This window comes from Amphimedon queenslandica, unplaced genomic scaffold (genome assembly GCF_000090795.2).
Source record: "Amphimedon queenslandica unplaced genomic scaffold, v1.1 AMPQUscaffold_13409, whole genome shotgun sequence".
Taxonomy (NCBI): Eukaryota; Metazoa; Porifera; class Demospongiae; order Haplosclerida; family Niphatidae; genus Amphimedon; species Amphimedon queenslandica.
This window is the reverse complement of record NW_003546355.1, coordinates 5,120-23,257: the sequence shown is the minus strand read 5'-3', so window position 1 is coordinate 23,257 and position 18,138 is coordinate 5,120. Positions and strand designations below refer to the sequence as shown.

Below are 18,138 nucleotides of genomic sequence, written 5' to 3'. Positions count from 1 at the left end.
TCGGAATCCTACTTCATCTTTTTTTATAAATTTTTTATGTTCTTGTTTGTGTTGATTTTTAAAATAATATTTATAGTATTTCTTTAGCTGCAATTGTGATACTTGTTGATTTTACACAAACAATAATTTTCTTTATTATTATTATCATTGTTATAACATTTATGAGAGACAGCATCGAATAGACATGCTGAAGGAATTAGTCTTGACACAAGTCCTTGTTCAAGAATCTGTGAGCTAAGAGTGTCCATCTTCCCTGCTATTCCTGTTCTTCCAGGCTGTTGTCAAGTTCATAATTATCATTGCATATCATAAGTCATAACATTAATTAATTGTTTGTTTTTTTAATTAAATAAAATAACACACTTAATAAACAGTAAAATGTAAAATCAATACCTTCTTTAGCTGGAAACCTCCACTAAAGTATTGCAGTAAGTTGATTCCAAGCATAGCTTGGTAAAAAATAACTTGCTTCTTCCAGAGCTGAGAGCTGCAGATCTGAGCATGCGCGACCACACCCAAATTTTGGAGCACATGGCAAGCTTCTTTAATTAACAAAATGGCGGCATGCAGCTAAGATGGCTCGATCCAGCAGTCACAGTATCACTTTTTCCTTACTTGAAGAATGATCTGATGGGACATGGACCTGCGCATAGACTGTTGAAGTAGATTGGTGTAAGAATTATCCTTGTAGCACCAACTGATACTGAGATACACACCGACAACTGGATTGACAGGACTTATGACTTGATGATGATGAAGATGAAAAAAGGTGGCTGAACAAAACGGCCGGTTCGCAGATTTTTGGATTTTCTCTTAGACAAGGTCTAGAGCCTCGCTAGTGGTACCAATGGAGTCCTCTGGTCAAGATGAGGTCCTCTAAGAAGTCTGGTAAGCATAGGAGCTCGTTTTCCCGGTATAGCAAGGCTGCAAAAGTCGTGGCAGCCATTTTGTTTGGGGGTGAATCCTACTTAGTAACGCTACCGCGTTACTAATAATAGCCCATGCTTTTTTGTGGAAAATGGCTAAAAAATTACCCCCAAATTTTATTACATTTTCTGATACATATTGATGTCCTTATGCTGTGTAGAAAGTTTGAGCCGATTCCGACTCAAACTTTTCAAGTTACGGCCATTTTAAGAAATTTGCCAAAATCTAAAAAATACCCAAGACTATAGCCCATGCTTTTTTGTGGAAAATGGCTAAAAAATACTCTGTACTATTAGCGCATGCTTTCCCTCAAAATACCTCAATAATTCCTCCTGTGTATTGGGATATGGATCCATCCACTTCACTGCTAGCAACGTCGCTCCAGCTGGTCTTAGGATTCACAAAGTGTTCTTCGGCTAGTTCCACTAGTTGGGTGTGGTCGACGTTGACACCAACCAGAACCATACGACTGGGAATGTAATGTGAAGCAATAAAACGTTTAAGCTCCGATAACTAACAAAAAAAATGGGAGAAAAAATTTATTTATTTATTTATTTAGAAAATACTAAATAAATAAATAAATAATACACTTACTGTCATTTCATTAGCTCTATTGCTGTTACTAATGCTAGGTAGGCCCAGTGTGTTGTTCCTGTATGCTGCTTGATGTACCAGATCCATTAACAGTGCTTCAGGCTGCGGCCTGTTCTGATGGTCCTCCCATTCAAAAAGAATAGCCTGTCTTGACTCTTCTAACTAGAGAAGAGAGAGAGAGAAGGAAAAAAGATGAAGCTATATACAAGTAGTACTGTATTTTATTTTAGCAGTCCTGTTATGAAAATTCAATTGACTATTTTTATTTTGGCACTTTTACATGCACATGTACATCAATGACCAAGCATGTTCATTAACTTAACAAATGGCAGCTTCAATATTAATCTCAAATTATCTCTTATAAACTCTACCAAATACAAAACACGTAAATTATCAAGTCCAATCCTACCTCTCTTTCTAGCAGCTGCGGTCTCCATATTACATCGGATAATATTGACATTACGAGTGGAATGGAGTAAGAGAAAACGGAGACGCTATAGAACATGATGTCACGGAAACACTGGAAGTCAGGGAGACCTCCATATTGCTCCAACTCAAGGAGGAGACTGTCACGAGAACTGAACCTTGAAGTACTCTATATAAAATAAATAAAAATTAAGATATACATGTACATGTACATGTATGTAATTATAATATTTTTATTAATTACTTGGTATGCCATTTTCGATAGGAACTGAGAGACTCCACTTTTATAATCAACTTCATAACGAGATCCAGCATCAATAAAAACTAATAAATAAATAAATAAATACTTTACACCCACAAAATTAATTGACAATCATTTAAACCACGCCCATTAATTAATTCCATGTATATAGCAATAAAATGGTTGCTGACCTCCAATTGTGCTGTATTGCCCGAATGAAGACTGGGAGGCTACTCTCAGGCCATTGGATAGTTGAGTAATCTCGGTCTCTCCTTGCATTCCTTCTTTAAACACTAGGGGAGATCCATCTTTTTGAAATAGAGGAGGGAGAGGAGGAGAGACGGGGACTGAGAGGAGCTCTCTTGGATACTCCCCGCCATTAGAACTCCCTGAGAACCTAGAGAACACCAGTGGAGAGCAGGTTCTACCGTTAAAAACTCTCAAACGGCTGAACATGGTCGCACGTGTGGAAGGGTGTGGCTTTGTAAGTACTGGGTGGAGCTTCATATTCACCGCCCACGCACGAGCAAAACTGAGGGTGGGGCTGGGTTCCACTTCAAACGCAGTTGTACTTGTATATTCTACAATTGTTCTCCAATAAGAAATAGAAAAAAAAGAGAAGAGCTTGTACTTTTATAAGTGACTGAGCTCTGCAAAAGGAAATTTATTCTGCTACTAGTTACAGAAGAAGAAGAGAAAGGAGATTGTAGAACAGTTCAAGTTACAGCAGCAGTACCGCCCCCACACTAGGGATATGTTACTGCAACTAGTGACACTTCTACTGTGCACATTTGGTAAGAGAGAAAAATAAACTAGAGTCTGATAAATTTGTGCAATTTTATGCTTGTCTTCATTTCTCTTTCTCTGTTTCTTTCAGGTCTTGCTTCTTCACAGGAAGCTTACTATGGCTACCATGGCTACTCTTTCTTCTCCTCGGGCAGCCAAGTTCTATCAAGAGGCAATGAGTCTCTCTCCATTAGCTTCAGGTCCTGTCAATCTGATGGTCTCCTCTTGTATGCAACAGAGTCCTCTCCTGGTACTGGGTACTTCTCAATCGGGATCTACCAGTCAAGGATATTGATTGAATTCAACTTTGGGAATGACTTGAGAGAAGTAAGAATGCAAGACATTTATTAATCACTTTTTTGTTTTGCTGTGCAGTCTCAAATAATATTAATTGTTCTACTTCTACTCTCCTTTTCTTTTTTAAAAGCTATTACTGTAACAAGCTGCACTTCAATCTTTATTATTTTTATTAATATTTTTATTTATTTAATTAGATAATTCAAACTGGTTCCTCGCTCATCTCCAACAGCTGGTACAGGCTGGATCTCCTCAGACTCAATGAAGGCAGCTCTGGTTTCTCGTTACTACTCAATAATGAGTCACTGTCTGTCCAGTCGGACAACTTTGAGGGGATCAACTTTGAATTTCTAGATGGACCTTTATACATAGGAGGGCATCCTAACCCAGTGGCAATAAGTGTAAGAGAGGGAGGGAGGGAGGGATTGAACCAGCTGCCACTGCAGGGGATTAAGAAGAGATAAATTCTCTTCTGTTATTGTGTAGCAAATAGTGTTATAGCTTTAAAAATTCACTTAATGACAGTAAAATTGATATAGTTTAAATAGTAATTCTGTTATTAACAATGATTTAAGCTCAGTGTGACAGCAGTGTGACATTATCATTAAATGAATAATGGTTGAGTTACATGTTTTGAATTTATCACACACAAACTTCTCGTGAATATTGTTACTATAAATAGATTCGTTGGGATCAGATGTACTGTTGCCATAGAAATAGTATTTATAGTTCACTTTAGCCAACCAACCACACACACACATTCACACACGCACACACACACACACAATTTTTATTAAATTCCTTCTCCTACAGGTACTAAGATTAAGGTCTACATTAGATGCTTGTATAAGCGAAGTGTCTACTCCTGCTGGATCTATTGATCTAATATCAGCTGCTTCTCCTAACGTTGTTAGCAGCTGTCCAGCTGGACAGTGTCAGATATCAACTAGCCTGACCTTCTCTTCTCTTCATTCTTCTGTCTCTTTTCCTTTGACTGGGAGGTCAACGTCTTTCCTAAAATTACAGTTTTACTTTCAAACAAGGTAAGAACAACTGCACGTTATTGGTCTTCTCCACACTTTTGTGTAGATAAAGTACAAAATGCATGATAAAACTCATTGGTTCCATTGTCACGAAATCCATGACAAGCAAAAACCCATTGGTTCCATTGTCACGAAATCCATGACAAGCAAAAACCCATTGGTTCCATTGTCACAAAATTTGTGACAAACAAAAACCCATTGGTTCCATTGTCATGAAATCCGTGACAAGCAAAAAGCCCATTGGTTCCATTGTCACGAAATCTGTGACAAGCAAAACCCATTGGTTCCATTGTCATGAAATCCATGACAAGCAAAAAACCCATTGGTTCCATTGTCACGAAATCCGTGACAAGCAGAAACCCATTGGTTCCATTGTCATGAAATTCGTGACAAGCAAAAAAACCCATTGGTTCCATTGTCACGAAATCCGTGACAAGCAAAAAACCCATTGGTTCCATTGTGTTTTATAAATTTCTCAATGCAGCCTATACATTCACAGTACATCTATATCTACTATTATAGTCATGCTTTATTCTAACATTTTATACTTGTATTTTTCCTTTTTATCTTGCAGTATATCAAATGGTCTACTGGTGAGTATTGGTGGTACCCAGGTCGATACCGATGTACTGATTGTGTACATGGCTAACGGCCAAGTGTTTGTTAATCTCACTCCAGATTCCAATGGCCTCTCTCCAGGGTACACTCTCGAAACAAGCTCTGCCTACAACGACATAATTCTTCACAAGTTTGAAGTTATTTTCAGTAATGGACAACTTTCAATGAGCGTTGATGACAGTGACAGGCAATTAACTTCTGGTGAGCAATGATAATTTATTGAACTACGTTATTAGTAGCATTATTGTATTTTGTGTGGTTTATTAACTTTTTCATTTTTATTAATTTTTCTTTTAGTGCCATCATTCTCATTCAGTCAGTCAGACTCCATTCGTTTTGGTACTAATAATATTACATCTATCATACCTGACCTACCCATTGCATCCACTACCTCATTCACTGGTTGCATTCATGATATCAGACACACCAACAACGGACAGTTATCTCTTATCGACACTTCCACGTCAACTTCTACTACTAATGTGACTCTAGATGCTTGCGAACCAGCTAATACTTGTCCGCAAGACTGTGAGAGTCCTTCCCAATATTGTTATTTTGTATGTGAATGTGCTGCCGGTTTTAATGAAACTGAAACCGGCCAATGCTCTGAGATAAACGAGTGTGATTCAAATCCTTGTCTTAACGGAGCCACCTGCAATGATCTGATTAATAATTACACATGTACGTGTACTGAGGAATTTAATAAAGGAAGACATTGTGAGCTGGCTAGTAGCTGCTTTCCAAACCCTTGCACTAATGGAGGGAGCTGCATAGACTTTCCAATTGGGTACTATTGCAACTGCACTGGTGGTTGGGGCGGAACCAATTGTACTCTTAACATTAACGATTGTGAAGAAGACACTTGCGTTAATGGGATCTGTGTTGATCTAGTAGGAGGGTACCAGTGTTTATGTAAATCAGGTTATACCGGTATTCGCTGTGATATTGAGATTAATGAGTGTGCCCCAAACCCGTGTATGAACGATGGAACCTGTACTGATCTGATCAATGGATTCCAGTGTACCTGTGCCAATGGGTATACTGGCGGGTTTTGTGGTACAGAGGTGGACGAATGTGACCCTGACCCGTGTCAAAATGGAGCCACCTGTATTGATGGTATTGGTAACTATACGTGTTCCTGTCCCCCCGGGTTCATGGGGATGACTTGCGATGGAGATATCAATGAATGCCATAGCAATCCTTGTTACCATGGTGGCACTTGTGTGAACAGGTTAAACGGGTTTGATTGTAACTGTCCGGACGGTTTCACCGGCTCGCTCTGCGAAGGAGATGTACAGGAATGTCTTTTGAATTCGTGTGAAAATGGCGGTATTTGTCAAGAGCTATCAGGTGGAGGATACGAGTGTTTATGCAAGGCTGGTTGGGTTGGTAATAACTGTGAAGAGTCCTACAATGAGTGCTTAAGCGGCCCTTGCTTAAATGGAGCTCAGTGTATTGACGGTCACCTAACATACACTTGTGAATGCAGTTTGGGCTATACCGGCTCAAACTGCGAGATAGATATATACGAGTGTGGCTCAAATCCTTGTCTTAATGGAGCATTTTGCATTGACCTTGTAGCTGATTATTACTGTTACTGTGCTACAGGTTTCTTTGGTGATCACTGTGAGTTCAGACTCAACAGCTGTGACATTTTTCCATGTCAGAATAATGCCACTTGCTCCAATACGGTCCCGACTGGTTACCAATGTGCCTGCCCTCCTGGGTACACCGGTACGAACTGTCAAACTAACATTGATGACTGTGCTTCTTCACCGTGCAGTAATAACTCAACCTGCATTGATCTGGTGGATGGATACATGTGTGATTGCAGTCCTGGTTTTGAAGGATTCAATTGTACTATTGATATAGATGAATGCTCATCTTCACCTTGTTTCTATTCTGGTACCTGTATAGACCAGGTTAATGGCTTCCACTGCCTCTGTCTTGAAGGTTTGCTTGGCACAAGATGTGAAGTAGCCCTTGCTAACTGTCCCTCTCTTCCATGTTCTTCTTTTGCTACTTGCAATGAGCTAATAATTGGAGGGTACGAGTGTTTATGCCCACCTGGTTATACAGGCAGTCAATGCTCCCTTGATATAAATGAGTGCTTGCTTCCTCCATGTCAATTTGGTGGCAATTGTACTAATTTTGATGGCGGGTATAATTGCTCTTGCTCTCCTGGAACTACTGGCAAAAACTGTGATATTAATTTAGATGATTGTGATTCTTTGCCATGTCAAAATGCTGGAACATGTACTGACCTAATAAACGGCTACCAATGTCACTGCCCTGTTGATCACACTGGTCAAAATTGTGAGCTAACGATCGATGATTGTCTTTCGTCTCCTTGTCAAAATGGAGGAAACTGCACTGATTTGATTGGTGACTTTTCCTGTCTTTGCCTTGGCGACCACACTGGGTATACTTGTGATACGAAACTCGATGTTTGTGCTGAACTAGCTCCTTGTCATAATGGAGCTCCATGTCATTCGATCAATAGTTCCTCTTACTCGATTTTAGATTATTATTATTGTGATTGCCTGCCTGGCTACACTGGGACTAACTGCTCTATCAATATCAATGAGTGTTCTCCTTCTCCTTGTATTAATGGCGGTAACTGCACTGATGGTATTAATAGCTACAGCTGCTCCTGTCCTGCTGGTATCACTGGTACTAACTGTCAGTTTTTAGATTCATTCACTGTTGCTAGTGATGAAGGGTATATCTCACTCCCTGGGCTGAGTGTTGGATCTAATGGGTCCATTCATGTTAGCTTCTCATTTGCTACTACACTCTCCAGTGGAGTCCTGCTCTATCAAGGAGGAGTAAGTGAAATATGTGTACAAAATCAGACCAAAGTCCCTGTACTATAGTATACGGTCCCAAGCCAAATTTTACCAAAATTGAAAAGGAGAAATCTCTCCACTTTAATAATATTTTCTGATATGTATACATGTACTTACGTGTATGTTGTGTAGAAAGTTTGAGCTGATTCCGATCAAAATTGAATTTTTTGTGAATTTTTAAAACTGACCCATTATACAGTGTATGAATTTACATGTACATGTAGATTAATCCAAGTTTTTTTATTCGTTTTTTTCTCCTTTTTTTTCAGGTCATCACAAACTCTTATCTTGGTGACTTCCTATCTCTTGAGCTAGTCAGTGGTGGATCTTTACTCCTTAAGTATGAAACAGGTGGCGGGCTCAGCCCTATGAAGACAGCTGTAATAGGACGTGATACAAATGATGGAGAGGTCCATCATGTCGCCATTAGCATAACAAGCAATGGCACTGCCATGTTACTTGATAACGGACTCAACTGTACGACTGGTCCCAGCTGTTACGCAGAAATACAAGCAACTCCTCCATCTCTCCCTCTCTTCTCTGGCCCATTGTACTTAGCTGGTGTTGAGATACAGAATAACACACAGTTTCATTTGGAAAGAACAACATCTCTTATCTGCTCATTTTATTCCATTCGTATCAATCATAGCCCCATTGAATACCAGTCAGTAATGAAGAGTTCATTCATAGATTTAGGTTCTACAAGAACTGGTGGTAGTCTGTGTACAACTGATATTTGCAATAATAACCAGCAGTGCATTGATTTATGGGTCGGCACTACTTGTCAATGTGCTTTGGGATATTCTGGTGATTTCTGCGAGAGATTAAGTACTGTGCATTTAATAGAGAGTTCAGGACTTCAATTTCATGGTATTACTGATAATATCATTGGATTTGAATTTACTGTACAGACTGACTTTGGATTTCTACTAAGCATTAACCAAGTAAGAGAGAAAGAGAGAAATAAGAAATATTGAGCCTAATTTAAATAGACATTTATTACCATTATCATCATGTCATTTACTATTATCATTATTATTATTATTTATTAGTATTATTATTATTATTATTATTATTATTATTATTATTATTATTATTATTATTATTATTATTTATTATTATTTATTTATAGGTTAACAGTACTGATAGTGTCATGGTAACTTTAGACGGTCTCTATCTCACTTTACATTTCATCAAAGAAGACAGTATAATCCTCAGCTCTCATACAGTCCAGCCATTAAACGATGGGAACTGGTTCAGAGTAACCATAAACCTACAGAATAACTTCACTGAGCTCTTAGTCCAAGGAAATGGAAGTATATGTTACAGCTTTGGCTGCACTATAACTGCTAACCATCCACCACTCTTCTCTCTCTCTCCTCCTCTCTCTCTAACGTTTGGTAACGCCCCAGCTGTTTTAAATTCAACCAAAGCCCTCTTGAACCAATTCCTATTCACAAACGGAGTGAATGGCTGTCTAAGAGATGTAAGATTTAATGGTAGAGCTCAGGATATTCAGAGTGGTCTCCTGGGCTCATTCCCAGCTCAGCCTGGGTGTCCACGTGAAGAGTATTGCATTCCTAGTCCTTGTGGTAATGATGGACTCTGTGTTGCAAGTTGGAATGGATACTCTTGTCAATGTGGAGTAGATTATGAGGGACATAACTGTACTGAAGGTATGTAACCCTTTGAAATAATAAAACTTTAAAAATCAAAAATATTTAATAATAGTAATAATAGCAGTGTTTTAATTTTAAACTTATTAGCTTTGATACTTTTGCTGTTTTATTATTATTAATAATATTATTATAATTCGCTTTTGCTTATTAATATTATCAAGAGTACTCTTGATATTATTATTATAATAAATGTTTTTTTTCGATAGGTGCAGCCTCAACAGTTACTGGAGACAGCAGTTACATTGCTATTAATGTTAATTCTCAATTACTAGTCATTGGAGATGAAGGATCTCTTGATGTACGTACTGCTGATAGAGACGGGATCCTGTTTGTAGCAGTGTGGCCATCAGCAGTTTTGTATAGGGACTTTGTTTCCATTGAAATGATAAATGGAAGTCTTCACATGAGAGCATCAATAGGAGGAAGTAAGATGTTAAACTAATGTAGCCATTTTGGTTGATATAAAGTAGTACTTTAGTACAGGGACTTTTACTCGATTTTGGAGCAACTTTAAAAATTCATAAAAAATCTAATTCTGATCGGAATCAGCCCAAACTTTCTACACAACATAAGTACATGTATATGTATCAGAAAACATTATAAAAGTAGAGATTTTTTTTTCCTTTTCAATTTTGGCAAAATTTGGCTCAGGACCGTGTACTGTAGTACAGGGACTTTTACTCGATTTTGAAGCAACTTTAAAAATTCATAAAAAATCTAATTTTGATTGGAATCAGCTCAAACTTTCTACGCAACATAAGTACATGTATATGTATCAGAAAACATTATAAAATTGGAGAATTCTCACTTTTCATTTTTTGCGAAATTTGGCTCAGGACCGTGTACTATAGTACAGGTACTTTTACTCGATTTTGGAGCAACTTTAAAAATTCATAAAAAATCCAATTTTGATTAGAATCAGCTCAAAATTTTTACGCAACATAAGTACATATATATCCATCAGAAAACATTATAAAAGTAGAGATTTTTTCTTTTTATTTCTTGCAAAATTTGGCTCAGGACTGTGTACTATAATAGTACAGGGACTTTACTCAATTTTGAAGCAACTTTAAAAATTCATAAAAAATCTAATTTTGATCAAAATCAGCTCAAACTTTCTACACAACATAAGTACATGTATATGCATCAGAAAATATTATAAAATTGAGAATTCTCACTTTTCATTTTTTGCGAAATTTGGCTCAGGACCGTGTACTATAGTACAGGGACTTTTTCTCAATTTTGAAGCAGCTTTAAAAATTCATAAAAAATATAATTTTGATCGGAATCAGCTCAAATTTTCTATGCAACATAAGTACATGTATGTGTATCAGAAAATATTATAAAATTGAGAATTCTCTCCTAGTCATTTTTGGTGAAATTTGGCCCGTGACCCTGTACTATAGTACAGGGACTTTGGCCTGATTAACTTTAATATTTACTAAATTCAATATAATTAGAACCAGCTCCAAATTTCTGCATAACATACATGTTCATTGTACATATTATGTATGTACCTTATTTTAAAATAGACTTTATACATCAGTTATTATTTCTATTATTCTTTTACAGATCATACCTCCCTCTCCCATCCAAGCCTTATCTCTGACAGCAGATCACATATGATCAAATGGTCAATATCATCTCACAATACGACCCACACTAGCATCAGCATTGATGCTAACAACCATCTCATCTCTTCACTCTTCTCTCAGTCCTACTCCAGACCTCAATCCGATGCTATTAATATTAATTTAGGAGGTGTGGCTGACCCCACCTCTCTTCCTGATAGTGTTTCGCTCAGTAAAGACTACATAAGGGCCTGCATTGATTCATTAATCCTCTCTGATGATCATATATCATTATATAACAATACACAGGCTTTATCTCTTACAAGAATCAACGTAACTAGTGGGTGTGGTTTAACAAGCCTATGCTCCGCCCTTCCATGTTCCCCCAATGCTACATGCATGGACGGGACCTTTGACAGCTTTACATGTACATGTCAAGCTGGTTTTACCGGTCAGACGTGTCACGATGACATCAATGAGTGTCTTCCTGAACCTTGTGGGAATGGAGGCACATGCATCAATGAGATAGCATCCTTTACATGTATCTGTCTACTTCCTTACAATGGAACATACTGTGAAACACGATTGAATCCCTGCCAGCCTAACCAATGCATCAATGGATCCTGTATTGATCACAATAACAATACATATAGCTGTGCCTGTCAGTCCGGTTTTACTGGTTCCAATTGCGAGCATGAAATCGACGAGTGTCTTTCCAGCCCATGCTACAACAATGGCACCTGCATTGATGTCATATCTGATTTTATCTGTACCTGCGTACCAGGGTTCACCGGTCACCAGTGTCTCACCAATGTCAATGACTGTATGCCTAATTCTTGTTACAATGGTGGGACTTGTAACGATGGCGTTAACTTCTTCTCTTGTAGCTGTCCTGAAGGTTTTGATGGCGATCAATGTGAGGTAGACATTGATGTGTGTAACAAGAGCAGCTGCTCTAATAATGGAACTTGTCTTGAAGGATATGGGCCATCCTTTACTTGTCTTTGTCAAACAGGTTTTACTGGTCAGCTCTGTGAGAGTGAGGTACCTCCTTGTGATCTGATGCCGTGTGAACACAATGGTAATTGTACTAACCTGATGCTAGCTGGTAGTGGATCTGGTCTGATGTCACTCAACTCTTATCAATGTGATTGTACTGATGGTTATAAAGGAGTCAATTGTGAGCTTGTTGATCAGTGCTTTCCCAATCCTTGTAATAATTCCGGCTCTTGTTTACCGGTTGATGATACCTATCGCTGCGTGTGTCCTCAGACGTACACTGGTGAACGGTGTGAGACCGCGGTCGACCCATGTACCCTCTTGGATGATGACTATTGTAACAACGGTACATGTATATCCCTGGGGCTTGGTTTAAGCGTTAGTTGTGAATGTACAGCAGGGTTCACAGGAACTAACTGTGAATCTGACATAAATGAATGTTTATCTAATCCTTGTCATCATGACTCCACCTGTGAAGATCTAATAAATGGATTCGTATGTCACTGTCCAGCTGGTTTCACCGGAGTCCTCTGTAATACTAATATAGATGATTGTGGGTCTAATCCTTGCTATGGAGAGTCCACATGTGAAGATACTATTAATGGATTTATTTGTCATTGTCCGGCTGGTTTCACGGGCCCCTTATGCAGTAACCCTATCAGTTATTGCCAGTTGATTCCTTGTCTTAATAACGGGACCTGTATTAATGAGGAATTTATAGGCTCGGGATTTGGGTCTGGTAATATTGGTGTCAGGGGCTCCTGTGTATGCCCCCCGGGGTTCACTGGTCCTCTATGTGAGATAGAATCACCTTGCTATACCAATCCATGCAGAAATGGTGGCTCTTGTTTCGAAGAAAGTGATAACTATACTTGCAGCTGTCCTCCATTATATACTGGGACGGAATGCCAAGACGAGATTAATCCTTGTCTTAATATAGACTGTACTAATGGTTCTTGTCTGCTCATGAATGGTGTACCAGTATGCGTGTGTGACCATGGCTACACTGGACAATACTGTCAGACTAATATCGATGACTGCTCCTCTTCTCCTTGTCATAGTGATGCTACATGTATAGATGGGGTAGGCCAATTCTCCTGCGAATGCTCTCCTGGTTACATTGGTGACACGTGTGAACAGATAGACTTCTGCTACCCTAATCCATGTATCAATAAGGGTATATGTAGTTTAGGCAATGATTCATTCACATGTACGTGTACTGGTAATTACACTGGCCTGCTCTGTGAGACTCTTATCGACTACTGTAATAATTCTAATCTCCTCTCTTGTAAAAATGATGGAGTGTGTCTTAACACACCTGATGGGCCTATGTGCAACTGCAGTGAAGGATTGGCTGGTAGAGATTGTTCGGTAGACATTCTGAACAGCTGCTCTTCAAATCCTTGTGGTCTGAATGGTCTGTGTATGGATCTACCTATTGATTATAAGTGTTATTGTCTACCGGATTACACTGGTGATAACTGTGAGAGTGTCATCGATGACTGTCTTTACAGTAATTGTACCAACAACTCAACCTGTGTGGATGGGATTGGTAATTACACTTGTGAGTGTTCTATTGATTTTGATGGCCAATATTGTGAAGAGATTGTCGATCATTGCGATGAAGTTGAGTGTCTAAATGGTGGTACTTGTCAATCAGTAGCAGGTGGATATTACTATTGTCTATGTAATGAGTTTTATAATGGAACTAACTGTGAGAATAGGATTGATCCCTGTCTATCTCTTCCTTGTAAAAATGGAGCCACTTGTCACGTAAATGAGGACAATTCGTACCAGTGTTCCTGTCCATTAGATTACACTGGTACAAACTGTGAGACATTGGTTGATTGTAGCCACGTTGGTTGTCTCAATAACGGTACCTGTAACACGTCTCTGTCTCCACCCACCTGTCAGTGTATCCAAGGCTACAACGGCTCTGCTTGTGAGCATAACATTGATGACTGTCAGCCTGATGATGTATGTAAGTATGGTAACTGCACTGATGGCGTGAATGATTTTACATGCGTCTGTGATCCTGACTACACTGGTCAATATTGTGACACACCAGTACACGGTTGTATAGAGTCTCCCTGCATTAATAACTCCACCTGTCTACCATCAGAATCTAACTTTACCTGCGTATGTCAACTGGGGTACACTGGACAATTTTGTGAGATGATGGTCGACCCATGTGACTCTCAACCCTGCACTAACAATGGTACCTGTGTCTCTAATGGTAGCTTGGCCTTTACCTGTGACTGCTCCGATGGCTATTATGGAGAATTGTGTGAATTTGAGGATTATTGCTTCGATAATAATTTATGCTCTAATGGTGGAACTTGTTATAATAATCAAACAAGAATGAGTCCAGGTTGTATGTGTCCTCCTGGTCTAACTGGAGACTATTGTACAGATCCTGTTAATGATCCGTGTCTCTCTGGCCCTTGTGGTAATGGGACATGCTCTCTCGTTGATCTCCATGGTAACTACTCCTGCGACTGTTCCCATGGTTATTATGGTGGTAACTGTCAGCTAATGGATGAGTGTGCCCTGTTTGTCAACGATGAATTGTGTTATAATAATGGATCCTGTGTTGATACCAATGATGGGTATTATTGTGATTGTTCTCTTGGATTCACTGGGTCTTCATGTGAAACTGACATTGATGAGTGCTCTGATGATCCTTGCAATAATGGAGCAACGTGTTTTGAGAGTTCTACAGACTCTTCTCTCTCCCCTGGAGACTTTCTCTGCTTATGCCCACCATATTATACTGGTCTAACTTGCAATACTTCTTTATCTCCCTGCCTCTCTTTGCCATGTCACAATAATGGTACATGCACTGACAACAGTGATGGATATCAATGCACTTGTCTCCTAAACTACACTGGAGAGAACTGTGACATAGAGCAGGATCCATGTGACCTCTTACTGTGTCAAAATAATGCTACATGCATCAGCAATGATGATACTTACAGCTGCTCGTGCTCTTTTGGTTACACTGGGTATCATTGTAATGAAATCATTGATGTTTGTGATCCTGATCCGTGTCTTAACGGAGGATTCTGTGTTGATAGTAATACGTCATTATCTGAGATATTAGCCTCAGGAGTAGTCACCATACCGCCAGATCAAGATGAGCAGTATCTTAGTAATTATATCGGGGCACGTCTTCCACCTTTTGGTGAGTTCTTATGTCTCTGTCAGCTCAATTACAGTGGTGATGCCTGTCAAGTGTATGAGCCTAACAATACATTCGCTTGTGAAGTTAATCCGTGTCAGAATAATGCCACCTGCCAATACTTCAATGAGACCACAATATGTCTGTGTCCTCCGCTAAAAATGGGCAACTACTGTCAATTTGATTTCATCGTAGACCCTCCTTGTCCCTGCTTGAATAATGGCACATGTAACGAGGGCTTTGAGAATGATCCTTTGATCGTTTGTAACTGCCTTGAAGGATACACTGGCCAATATTGTGAGACTGTCATAGGCTCTACTTGTAATAACAGTCTCTGTCAAAATGGCGGGACATGCTCTGGAAATGAGACTGATTTCACCTGTCAGTGTTTGGCTCAGTTTACCGGTCAATATTGCGAGCTGTATATTGATCCTTGTGATCCTGACGAATGTCAGAATAATTCCACCTGTATCGACACATTCGGCTCCTTTTATTGCGACTGCCCTCCGCTTTATACTGGAGAATATTGCGAAGAGTTTATCGATGCATGTCAACCTAACCCTTGTCTTAATGATGGGAACTGTACAGGAGATGGTAATGGATATACCTGTATGTGTCCAATAGGCTATAGTGGAATGAACTGTAGTAATAGCCATGTATGTATCAGCTCTTCTCCTTGTCTAAATGGAGCCACTTGTCTCATACAAGATGAAACGTACAGCTGCTTGTGTCCTCCTTCATTCACTGGTAGGAACTGCAGTGTTAATATAACTGAGGTCTGTCAGAACTCTCCCTGTCAAAATGGCGGGTCTTGTATCGCAGGTGAGGTTGGATACAGCTGCATGTGTAGCCCTGGTTATACAGGAGAGAATTGTGAAGAGGAGCTCACAGACCCGTGTATATTCGAGCCTTGCTTTAATGAAGGAACATGCTCCAGTAACAATGACAGTAATACTTATACCTGCACTTGTCCTAATGGAGTAACTGGTGATGACTGTGAGACTGATATTAATGAGTGCTCTCCTGATCCTTGTCTTAACGGCGGATATTGTGTTGAGAGTGGTACTAATGTGACTGATATTGTAGGAGGAGCTGAAGCTCTACTGCCTCCTTTCGGTGAATACTCTTGTAACTGTCTTCCGGAATATTCCGGCATGAACTGCTCCTTCTCCATTGCTTGTTATTCTGCTCCCTGCATGAATGGAGCAACTTGTCTCTCTGGCGTAGGAGGACAGCCTGTTTGTGTCTGTTTAAAAGGATTCACTGGCTCCTTCTGTGAAGAAGACATCAACGAATGCGACACCATAACCTGCTCCAATAATGGAACCTGCATTGAAAGCGGTACCAACATAACACAATTATTTTCAGAATTATCTCTAGAAAATTACAATATTAATGACATAGGAGCCTATCCTTTACCCGGAGACTTTACGTGCCTATGTCCTACTGGTTTTGCTGGTGTACAGTGTGAGTATGATGATCTATGTCTCTCTAGTCCATGTCAGAATAACGCTAGTTGTTCTGTGGTTAGTAGCATTGAGTTCTCTTGCTCGTGTAGCCCTGGTTATACTGGTGACCTCTGTCAGACTGATATAGATGAATGCAGTGAATTGAATCTTTGTTTGAATGAAGGAGTATGCATAGAGAGCAGTGATACATTAGAAGGACTAATAAGTGAAGGATTGTTACCAGCTGGGTATAATTCAACGCTACCATTTGTACCTCCTGGTGAATATGCTTGCCTATGTACTCCCTCTTATGCCGGTGTTAATTGTGAGATATTAATAAGCTGTGACCCTAATCCTTGCCATAATAATGACACCTGCTTTACCGATGGACTCACTGGCGTGATCTGCTTATGTTCATTAGGTTATACAGGTCAATTGTGTGAAACGGACATCAACGAATGCTCCTCCTCTCCTTGTCAGAATAACGGCTCTTGCTACGAGAGTAGCTCTGCCCTTTTACCATTTGAAAACTACACTCTACCCGCCCCTGGACAGTTTGTCTGTTTCTGCTCTGAGGGGTACTTGGGTCCATTATGTGAGACGATGGAGCCGTGCTACATTAACCAATGTCTCAACGGTGGTACATGTATACCCAATATTATTAATAATAATTTCACTTGTTCTTGTTCCGATCTTTATGATGGACGATTGTGTGAATTAAATGCAACCATGGCCCCCTGTACCATGTTCCCATGTCAAAACGGTGGTACCTGCATAGACTATGATTCACCGTTATCTCTTGTTATATTCCACAATGTAACCAATGCACTAGAGCAGGAGGAGTTTGTGTGTATATGTCCAATGGAGTATACAGGAATGACTTGTGATAGTCCAGTTAGTCCATGCTCTCCCTCACCATGTCTTAATGATGCTCAGTGTAGTATAGTTGATGATGAAGAAGGAACTTATAACTGTACTTGTCTACCTGGTTATACTGGGACTAATTGTGAGGTTGATATTGATGAATGTGCTGAATCTCCTTGTGTTAATAATGGCACATGTACCGACCTCATAAATGACTATAGCTGTGAGTGTCCTTATCTCTTTGCTGGTGATGATTGTGAAACTGATGTGCTTGCTTCTCCATGTCCACAACTTGGTTTTGATCTATGCCTCAACGACGGTTACTGTTACATATTGAACTCTAATCAGCTACGTTGCTATTGCTTGACTGGTTTTGACGGGGTCAATTGTGAAATTGATATCAATGAGTGTGATCCTGATCCTTGTCTTTATGGCTCCACTTGTCTTGAGAGTGGGAGCAACTCATCACTAGCCACGCCTCCTCCTGGTGAATTCCGCTGTGCCTGTACTCCAGAGTTTACCGGCGAGCTGTGTCAAACTCCATTCAACCCGTGTATACTTGATCCATGTGAAAATAATGGGACTTGTGTCCAAGATGGTTTCAATTTTACTTGC

At 39.5% G+C, this 18,138-nt stretch overlaps 3 protein-coding genes across 3 annotated transcripts in view; 2 read left to right on the top strand and 1 right to left on the bottom strand.

Moving 5' to 3' along the window:
- The window catches only part of LOC100635818 (mitochondrial-processing peptidase subunit alpha-like), a 6,884-nt gene extending 4,201 nt beyond the window's left edge, over positions 1 to 2,683 (bottom strand). The window contains exons 1-5 of the mRNA XM_003386607.3: positions 2,380 to 2,683; positions 2,192 to 2,271; positions 1,931 to 2,116; positions 1,522 to 1,683; positions 1,246 to 1,440 (exon numbers count right to left, since the gene is read on the bottom strand). Coding sequence (XP_003386655.1) covers positions 1,246 to 1,440; positions 1,522 to 1,683; positions 1,931 to 2,116; positions 2,192 to 2,271; positions 2,380 to 2,644 — 888 coding nt within the window. The 5' untranslated portion in view covers positions 2,645 to 2,683. The remainder of the gene's footprint in view (positions 1 to 1,245; positions 1,441 to 1,521; positions 1,684 to 1,930; positions 2,117 to 2,191; positions 2,272 to 2,379) is intronic.
- An 85-nt stretch (positions 2,684 to 2,768) lies between these two features.
- Positions 2,769 to 4,364, top strand: LOC100635691 (uncharacterized). The gene is made up of 5 exons (XM_019996466.1): positions 2,769 to 2,982; positions 3,066 to 3,301; positions 3,469 to 3,672; positions 4,085 to 4,314; positions 4,361 to 4,364. The coding sequence occupies exons 1-5, from the start codon at positions 2,943 to 2,945 to the stop codon at positions 4,362 to 4,364; spliced, it is 714 nt and encodes a 237-aa protein (XP_019852025.1). The 5' UTR covers positions 2,769 to 2,942.
- Positions 4,365 to 4,887: 523 nt separating this feature from the next.
- The window catches only part of LOC105312765 (fibrillin-1-like), a 14,957-nt gene continuing 1,706 nt past the window's right edge, over positions 4,888 to 18,138 (top strand). The window contains exons 1-6 of the mRNA XM_019996475.1: positions 4,888 to 5,133; positions 5,230 to 7,760; positions 8,051 to 8,725; positions 8,914 to 9,457; positions 9,667 to 9,885; positions 11,033 to 17,750. Of these exons, the coding sequence (XP_019852034.1) occupies positions 4,956 to 5,133; positions 5,230 to 7,760; positions 8,051 to 8,725; positions 8,914 to 9,457; positions 9,667 to 9,885; positions 11,033 to 17,750 (10,865 nt within the window). The 5' untranslated portion in view covers positions 4,888 to 4,955. The remainder of the gene's footprint in view (positions 5,134 to 5,229; positions 7,761 to 8,050; positions 8,726 to 8,913; positions 9,458 to 9,666; positions 9,886 to 11,032; positions 17,751 to 18,138) is intronic.

Excerpts from the sequence above, each read along its gene's own strand:
- LOC100635691 (XM_019996466.1), top strand. The coding sequence starts at position 2,943 with ATGTTACTGCAACTAGTGACACTTCTACTGTGCACATTTG. Across the intron at positions 3,302-3,468 it reads TTGGGAATGACTTGAGAGAA|ATAATTCAAACTGGTTCCTC; the intron begins GTAAGAATGCAA and ends TTATTTAATTAG. Across the intron at positions 3,673-4,084 it reads CTAACCCAGTGGCAATAAGT|GTACTAAGATTAAGGTCTAC; the intron begins GTAAGAGAGGGA and ends CTTCTCCTACAG.